Genomic DNA, 9,205 nt, shown 5'->3' with positions numbered 1-9,205 from the left:
GTGGTTTAGTGAGGTTTTCTGGAACAGTTCTACAAAGCAACCTGCAGCAGAAGAGACTTTGAGAGTTTTTAGGAAGTTCTGGAGACCAGACTTTAGAGCAGCAGAAACATTTGTCAGTAGTTTGAGCAGGAGAAGGTGAGCATCAGAGTAGAAATGAGAAGGAAACCTTCTTGATCCGTGTGGTGAGGTCCTGTACCAAGAGTTTGAGCAGGTTGTGAAGAGTCTGTAGTTGTTTAGTCTGAAAGCACCAGAAGAGCCGACTCATTAAAGGAGAAAACGAGATATTGTTGGTTCTTCTGTCGCTCTGCAGTTTCCTTAGACTGAATATCAAATTTGTATTATAAATGATTTACTGTGCGAGTCCAAGAAGACTAAAATAAACTCCCTCCATCCCCTGAACATAACATATTTTCTTACCATGTTAAATCTCTTTTTTTTATGTTTTTGAGTTTTAAGCATAGTTTTTTCTTTGCTTGCTTATTTTTGTCATCTGTGTGAAAGGTGCTAAACAAATAGTTTTATTGACAAACTGAATAACTGACAACAGAAGGATTTTCATTGTGATTTAAGGGTTTGTTTCATTTGAAAGGTTGGGGTTAAAATCTTGACAGAACAAAAGATTGAAGAAATAAACTACATTAAAAAAGCAATTAAATCAAAGGAAAAAAGCATTTAATAAAGTAAAACTTTAAAAAAGAAAATTAAACATTAAATTATACTAAACAGACAAAATATATAATTAGATCATTAAACAGAAGATACAAAACATGTAATTATTAAACAAAATATTAAACATTAAAGATGAAATATTTTAGATAAACATTTAAAAAATACAATTAAACATTTAAAAAATACAATTAAACAAGAATATTAAACATAAAAAATACAAAACATTTACTTAGATTATTAAACCTTTAAAAAGAGAAAACATTTAATTAGAAAATTAAATCTTAAAGACAGTAAAACTTTAAACAAATACAATGAAGCATTTAAAAAGAAAATTAAACATTAAAAGGTGGTAAAACATTTAAAAAGAAAAACCCAAACAAAGATTTAATCTAAAAATTAAACATTGGGAAAGAAAAAGAAACTTTTTAAACAAGCCGATAAAACATTTGAAAACACAACAATTAAACATTAAAAAGACAAAACATTTTAAAATCAAATCAGACATTACAAAAGAATAAAAGGTGAGAAAAGAGCAAAACTGAACATTTAAGAAGAATCAAACTAAAGACAAAACATTTGAAAAGACACCAGTTAAATTTTAGAAGATCAAATTAAACAGAAGAGACGATAAAACGATCAAAAAGAGTAAAAACAGATAAAGGTCTTAAAGCGTTTTCTCGTCTGAAATAAAAACAAGTTGTTTCTTCAAACATTTCCTCTTTCTATGTTCTTGGTTTAACTGTGGACAGATTTATTAAGAACTCATTTCAGAAAACTGCTTTCCAGATAAAGTCTACTAGTAGTTGAAGGCATCGATCAAACTAATGTTACCTTCTGATCTCCTCAAACTTTATTGTTCAGTGAAGAGAATCAAAGTTTGTTCAGGATTTCTAAAGAACCCACAGGTGAAGGTCTGAGAAGAACTCAGATGGATGGTCTAAATGTGAAATCAAGACTCATGGTCACAAGTTTTAAGGCTTCTGTTAACCAGAAAGTTCACACTAACAGAGGAGTCCTGAGAAACTTTTAAAACTTCAGTCCTCAGACTGTCGAACAGTTCAAACCAACAGAAATCTGCTGTGGGACTTAGAAAATTTCAGCCCTCAGACTGTGTGAAAGCTCAGGTCCTGAGGACTCGGGAGGTCTCTAGGCTTTGGAAAGTCTTGGAACTGAGGGTTCAACCCTCCAGCACAAAGGCTGAAGTCCAACCTCCTGAGAAAAACGGTCAAGTCGAGACTCGAGTTGAAAAAAAAAACCTTGAAAACCACAAAAAATAAATGATAAATGCGCAAAAAAAGAAGTATCTGAGCAGATAGCTCAGGGGGATAAGAGGAGAGACTACCAAGTGGAAGGTAGCAGGTTCAAGACCCACCACTAGCACTTACCTTTGTCTAAGTTTTTCAAAAAATTAAAGAAGGGTCTGGTCTTGAACCAACAACCTGCAGCTCCATAGGCAAACCCTTAACTCACTGAGCTACAGATCAGATAAAAATATTATAAATTTGGCATCCCTTTGTCATCGTAGTTTCCAAGTGACCACATGGGTAGAGTCAAGGCAGAGAGCAGGATGGGAGGTGGGTGGCAGCCTCCCACCTCCCCCTCACTGCCACCCTCTACTCCCCCACTGCTCACCACACCTTCCCCCGCCCGACAAGTATTTTGAGTCTCCACGAGTTCTTCGAGTCTAAGATCTCCAGGCTGCTTGTTCGTGGTCTTTCTGCTCCAGAACACCTTCATCAACTACGTCTTCTTTTGAAGAGGCCCTCAGATGCTGCAATCTGTGACCTTAAGGAGGAACTGCTACTTTCACTCTGTAACGAGACAGCGGTTATTTTAAAGACCCAGCTCCTGGTGGCTTTGAGTGAAAATTTAATATCCATCAAAACAGAACTGCAGACAGTTAAATCTGAGCAGTCGGTCAGTATTTCAAACATCAAGTCCGACCCGGGTGTCCTAAAGCACGCTGTGGGTGAAACGGAAACTTCAGTCTCCACATCACCGATGACATCGTCACACTCCAAAGCAGAGCACCTGTCTGCTGAACTTTTAAAAGTGGACTATAAAGGTGAAGAATGTGAGCAGCAGAACAGATGTGATCAGAAAGAAGTCATTTTCTTTTTCTTTTCTGTCTGGTTGACTTGATGCTGTCTGATGTAGATGTTGGAGCTGATTCTGATCTTTCAGGAGAAAAAGCTGCTTTTCCTTCATAGACTTTTCAGGAAATTATTCTCTCAGGTTTTCTATTTTTATTTTTTATTATCTGGGATTATTTCATTATTGTGAAATAAAGTTGGAGGCATAAAGACTCATTTAGTTATTTTATTCCTGAAATCTTTAACGTAGCAGAACTAAACTTCCGTTTTCCTTCTTGTGCTTCTGATATTAGAACTAAATGTGTCTTCAACACGGATCATCTGGTTTTAATGAATCAGCAGCAACATCACAACAACGAATGAGACCATTTTCAACAAATTACTGAAACTGATGTCATTTAAAACTATCAGAGTCTGTTTTAGTGTCAAATTAAAGCTGATTACTGACAACTAGAACATTAACGTTACTGTTTTAATCACATTTAAGTTTCCTGAATGTCAACCAGCCACAGTTTTATCAACTTAATGAACCACATTACAGGAACAACACAAACACCGTTAGCTTGATGCTACATTTAGCTGCTAACCGGGACTGGTCAGCTAGCTCTGTTAGCATCGCTAATTCACATTAAAGCTAATATTTACTGGATGCTAACTCTCTTCTCTGGTCAACACACACACAAATAAACTCCACCAACTCCTGGGGTTCACTGCTCACATTATATCTGACTCTGAAGTTGAACATCGGTGTATTTTTATTTTAGAAATATTAATATTTCATTGCATCGTAGATTTCAGGCCAGTCAGAGACGATATGGAGCTGAAAGTCCGCTTTAATCCGTGTCTTTTTGCAGTGATCGTTTCTGCGTCAGTGCGGCTCATGTCGAGCGAGCCCATTGGTTCACGGAGACGTTGCGCTGATGACGCACCGTCTTACCTCTTCCTTGTGCCTGTGAGTCGCTTCGGTTTGACGTGGCTGTCGAGCTTCCTCCGTTTACTATTGCCAGGTATATTCCGACGCGGTCGCTGCATTTCTGGGCTATATTAGTGGCGCGTCTGATGCGCTTTCTGCTTTTTTAGCAGAGTCGGCCGGTATCTTGGCCGAAAGTTGGGAGCCGTGCGTAATAATCAACGCGCTGCGTTGGATTCACGACATAAGCTGGTTTGCTTCTGTCTGGCGTTTCTAAGCGCTTTTGTGGGCTGCACATGAAATGTGTCTCTGGTTTCTGTTGGCAGTTATCAAGCTGCGTTCTGCTGCCTCACTTGTGGCCTGGGAAGCTGCGTCGTCATTTACGGGCGGCTCCATCCCTGAAGCGGGCCGCTGCGCTGCTGCTGTTCTGTCTGGGTTTACCTCGGCAAGCGCACTGCTCGTCTGCAATTGTTTGACTGTTAAAGTGTTTTTTAAAAGACCAATCATTGTGTGTGCGCGTGCCTGCTGCCTGGCACACCTGGGGTAAATTCCCGATATTGGAGGGTAGGATTGAAAGCTGCACCTGGCAGACCTCATCAGCCAACCTGTTAACATTTAGTTATTCTTCTTTTGGTATTATTATTATTAGTAGTAGTAGTAGTAGTATGATGCAGAGGATACATCAGTATGTTTTTATCCTTGTTCCTGAGTTGTTTCCCAGTCTGTTTACACTGCTGGTCCTGCAGTTGATAGAACACAGATTAGAAAATGGATTATTCCGTTGGTATTTATCTCTGAGCATATTTAGTCAGTAACATTAATTCCACTTTTATTCGGCCCAAGAAAGATAAGATATTTCTACGTCTCCTTCATTACACTTCTTCAATATCACATGTATATAAATTAAGTTTATATACAAGTGTACAGCAGTCACATTAGAAATAAGTGCTTTATTGAAGGTCACTGAGCAGGACAATGCATACAGTAACTTCCAGCATTACCAGTTTTCTAGCAGCATTCCTGTCTTGAATCACCTGCAGTAGAATTTTTATATTCTCTTTATTCTCTTTTTCCATGTCTGTTTTCTGTGCAAGTTGATTTGTATCAGTTTAAAGTGAAATTGAAAAGAGCTGAAAGTCAACTATTGAGCTGAAGTCTGTCCTCTGTGTTGGCTGATGAACTTACAGGACATTGACACTTGCAGATAGAGTGGTATCCTAATTAAGATGTGTTTGATGTCACAGGTGATTGGGAGGAGGAGAGTCTGACGGAGGAGCAGAGGAATGTTGTCAGCATTGTCTGAGCTCAACAACGGAGGAAAAATGGATTCTTCACAAAAAGTGAGAAACATATCGCTGTGCTATCATCATTAATTTATTTGGAGAGATGGAGTTCTGCAGAAGCAGCTCAACTGAGGATAAAATGGTGGACAGCTAGGAAGTTGTTTATTTTTTGTCTAAGGCCAAACTAACAGCTTGTAAAACATTCTGCAAATGTGTTGCATGGTGACGTAGATAAGTAACGCAGGAAAGTCTTGTTTTTCAAGCCAGGTGTTCAGGAAGGAAAGGATCAGTGTTTTCTTTGGTAGAGAATAATACTTTTGGGCATTGTAAGTTTGCAGGCCTTTTTCCTTCTCAAGAAATTTAGACAGTTGAAACCAGAAGTTTACTTGCACTGTATAAAATGACACCTAACCTTTTTTTTTTTTTTTAACAATGTCTGACATTAAATCATACAACGCGTCTCCTGTTTTAGGTCATTTAGGATTGCCAAAGTTATCTCTATCTGCTAAATGCCAGAATAAGGAAAGAGTAATGCCATCCTTCTAGAAATCGACCGCCGCGGACTTAGCGGGAATTATCCGTCGGAAAGAGAACAAAGAACAGCTGATTAAATTGTGAGGGTGTTTCCGAGTCCCATCAATTCCTGCTGTCCGCTACATTTACGTCATGCGATTCAGTATCCGTGCATAATGTACACATGCACAACCCACGCCTGTGGTAAATTTTTATTAAAAATTTCATCTGTCGGAAATGATACGACTGAGCAGCCTTGGTGAAGTACTGCGCTCCCTGAGTGCTTTTCTTGTTTCACAATTGCACTTAAATCACTGCCTTTGTTTGTGTCTTTGTCTGTTGCTACAGAAACATGAAAACGGCAATGAAGTGAGACATCAGAAATCTGAGGAGGAAACCAACGGTTCCCCAACAGCATCAAACAGAGATGAATCGCTCGGTTGTGAACAATGTGGCAAGACTTTTATCACAGTAATGAAGCTAAGAATTCACCAGCGTAGTCACACTGTGGACAAACCGTTCAGCTGTGATCAGTGTGGGAAGACTTTTACTCAGAAGGGTCATTTGACAACCCATCAACTCATTCACAGTGGAGTTAGACCATTCATCTGTGATCAGTGTGGGGATGCTTTTACTAATAAGTGCACTTTAACAACCCATCAACTCATTCACAGTGGAGTTAGACCATTCAGTTGTGATCATTGTGGGAAGACTTTTACTCAAAAGTGTAATTTAACAAGACATCAACTCGTTCACAGTGGAGTTAGACCATTCAGCTGCGATCAGTGCGGGGAGACTTTTACTCAGAAGACCAATCTAAGAACCCATCAAGTCCTTCACAGTGGACTTAGACCATTCAGCTGTGATCAGTGTGGGAAAACATTTACTTCCAAGGGTAATTTAGCATCCCATCAAGTCATTCACAGGGGAATTAGACCATTCATCTGTGGTCAGTGTGGGAAGACATTTACTTTTAAGGGTAATTTAGCAAGCCATCAACTCATTCACAGTGGAGTTAGACCATTCATCTGTGGTCAGTGTGGGAAGGCTTTTAGTCTGATATCCAACCTAAGAACCCATCAACTCATTCACAGTGGAGTCAGAGCATTCAGCTGTGATCAGTGTGGGAGGGCTTTTACTACCAAGAGTTATTTAACAAGACACCAAGTCGTCCACAGCGGAGGTGAACCCTTCAACTGTGATCAGTGTGTGAAAGCCGTCACTGGACATGAACAGTTATTGATCCATCAATGCCCCCATTCTGGTAAAAAGCGGTACCACTGTGACTGCTGTGAAAAAACTTTCAAGCGTCCAGAGAGCCTAAAACGTCACAAACGCATCCACACTGGACAAGATGTGTACGTATGTGATTACTGTGGCAAAACATTTGTGAACCTCTCACAGTTCAAAGCTCATGCAGTTACCCACACCAAGGTTAAACCGTACCGCTGTGACCAGTATGGGAAAGGCTTCAACAACACTGGAGTCGCTCACCAATTTGACGACGCTGGAGACAGACCCTACAGATGTGACGAGCATAATGAGACTTTTACAACTTTGGGTTGCCTAAAACAACACCAGCAGATCCACACCAGAAAGAAAACATTCAAGCAGGGTCACAGAAAGGTACGTAAAGGTTGTCCCAGCAACAGTGCACACACTATTCTGCGTTGGATATTTTGGATATTGTTGTGAAATTTAGTGTGATACTATTTTGAACAACTGTGGCCAGTCTTGACACAGAAACTTGGTCCAGTTTAATCTTGGGGTGTACGCAAGATTGGAAATTCTGATGTGATCAGCGTTGGCACAAACTTGTCACCACACAATGTTGAAAAGACATGACATCAGTGTTAAATACTGGGATGTTGGATATTTAACGAATATAAATCCAGCTTAACTCGTCAGTTGCTTGCTGGCCTCATGTCAGTGAGCCTCGTATAAGTCTCTGTTACAGCGCTCCTTTATTAGCTAAGGTTCCACAATGATCTGTACTGTCCAACACAGAACGGTCTTTAAGGTCTGGCAAGAAGCTCCACCTTGTGGTGCAACTAGGTACTGCAGCTCAGCTACAATAGCTGATGTGTCTATTATGGACGGCTATGTTATCAGCAGATGCTAAGTATTTAATGACTCACCTTGGATCGTCGGCCAAAAGTACTTTATCGAGGCATCCTTTGTTTAAACCCCTGCAGCCAATTTCTTTCTATGCAAGTGTTAATCTTTCTGGAAGCTCAGACAACTGAATGTTAAATTACAACAGGTCAAAGTGTCTTCAGATGTCCAGGAAACCTTGACTTCCACTGTGTTTGTGTGTTTGTTTTCCAAGCAGAACGACACAGATATGCACACTGGACACAAACTGAATGCCTGCCAAGAAGACTTCCCCATGCCGGGTTCAGTACAAGGTCCTGAAGTCGTCCACAAACTTAAAGTCCTTGAGATCAGGCTCCACAGAATTCAGGTATAATCTCTTGTTTAGTGTCTTTGTTAAAGTTGCACTTGATCATATTTTAATCATCTCTCATCTTTCTATTTTCTGATGAGATTTCCTTAATTTCTACTACAAAGTAAAAATAAAGGATCAGCAAGTACAGTACATGTAAAGAGTATTCACCCCACTTAGAAGTTTCTCCCCTGTTACTGTTTTTAATCCAGTAAAGAATGAGTGACCAAGGACGAAAGAAGTGAGAGAGGCCACCAAGACACCTAATAATCCTCTGAAGGAGTTCCAAGCTTCAGCAGCTGAGATGGGAGAGACTGTTCAAACAACAACCGTTGTCTGTTCTTCACCAGTCAAAGCTTTATGGGAAGCAAAGAGAAAGACTCTGTCGAGAAAAGTTCTTATTAAATCTGGACTAGTGTTCAACAGAAGACATGTGGAGACTCTGAAGTCAACGGAAGAAGGTTCTTTGATTTGATTTTCTCTTCATACTTTGGTGCACTGCTGTAGGGAGCAAGCTGAAAATCCTGGTTTGAGCTTAAACACCATGAACTTAAAAAAAAACAACTAAATTGTAGCTTATGCACTGTTAAGTGTTGTCTTGTTCGATTGTTTTAAATGCTCATTCACTAAATTTTACTTCAGTTGCTTGATTTAAACCCACATCCATGAGTTCTTTAGCACAGTATATGAAATGGTCTATCAAACAACCAACCAATTCACCAAACAACCAACAGACCAATCAGCCAACTGACCGACCAACAAAACAAACAGATTAAGCAAACAACCAACGAACCAAAACAAGCCAATAGACCAAACAAACAAGCAAACAACAGACCAAACAACCAATTGACCGACCAACCAACAGACCAAAGAAATGAGCAAACAACAGAACAAACAGGCCAAGCAAACAACCAGTAATTCGTTAATACAAATTCGTGATAATCAACTCTGAACCCTTCAGATTCATCTTTTATGAAATGTAGTAAAATAGTTAAAAGTCGCTCTCTCAACCACCTGCAATGACAAAACTAACAAACAATAATATGCCACACGGGCTGTTTCTTCTTTGATAATGGATCAGACTACTTCTTCCATCACTGTGCATTGGTGTCTTTTCCAAACATATGTAAAAATGAATAAATCCAAAACAACATCAGCATGAAACCAAAGGCAGTCGTTGGTCTTTTTCTTTGTTACCTGCTGGTGTGCGAGTTGTTGTCCATGTACATGGCCCAGGCCTTGTCGTCCTTCAGCACATCGGCCCGGGTGATGCCCAGCGCTGGGTCGGGGT

The 9,205-nt window shown here is 39.7% G+C and overlaps 1 protein-coding gene across 3 annotated transcripts; it reads left to right on the top strand.

Annotated features, from left to right (window-relative positions):
* The first annotated feature begins 3,681 nt into the window (after positions 1-3,681).
* LOC110966421 (zinc finger protein OZF-like) lies at positions 3,682-9,083 on the top strand. 3 transcript variants are annotated; one of them, XM_022215775.2, is made up of 5 exons: positions 3,682-3,769; positions 4,917-5,012; positions 5,817-7,094; positions 7,798-7,932; positions 8,127-9,083. In XM_022215775.2, exons 2-5 carry the CDS (start codon positions 4,956-4,958, stop codon positions 8,127-8,129), a joined length of 1,473 nt encoding a protein of 490 aa, XP_022071467.2. In that variant the 5' UTR covers positions 3,682-3,769; positions 4,917-4,955; the 3' UTR covers positions 8,130-9,083. The 3 variants fall into 3 exon arrangements, with proteins under 3 accessions (XP_022071467.2, XP_051797366.1, XP_022071469.2); XM_051941406.1 differs by having other exon boundaries at positions 3,706-5,012; XM_022215777.2 differs by having other exon boundaries at positions 3,712-5,012; positions 7,801-7,932.
* The last annotated feature ends 122 nt before the right edge of the window (positions 9,084-9,205 follow it).

This window comes from Acanthochromis polyacanthus, chromosome 21 (genome assembly GCF_021347895.1).
Source record: "Acanthochromis polyacanthus isolate Apoly-LR-REF ecotype Palm Island chromosome 21, KAUST_Apoly_ChrSc, whole genome shotgun sequence".
NCBI lineage: Eukaryota > Metazoa > Chordata > Actinopteri > Pomacentridae > Acanthochromis > Acanthochromis polyacanthus.
This window is presented reverse-complemented; position numbering and strand designations above follow the sequence as displayed.

Excerpts from the sequence above, each read along its gene's own strand:
- LOC110966421 (XM_022215775.2), top strand. The coding sequence starts at position 4,956 with ATGTTGTCAGCATTGTCTGAGCTCAACAACGGAGGAAAAATGGATTCT. Across the intron at positions 5,013-5,816 it reads AAATGGATTCTTCACAAAAA|AAACATGAAAACGGCAATGA; the intron begins GTGAGAAACATA and ends CTGTTGCTACAG. Across the intron at positions 7,095-7,797 it reads TCAAGCAGGGTCACAGAAAG|CAGAACGACACAGATATGCA; the intron begins GTACGTAAAGGT and ends TTGTTTTCCAAG.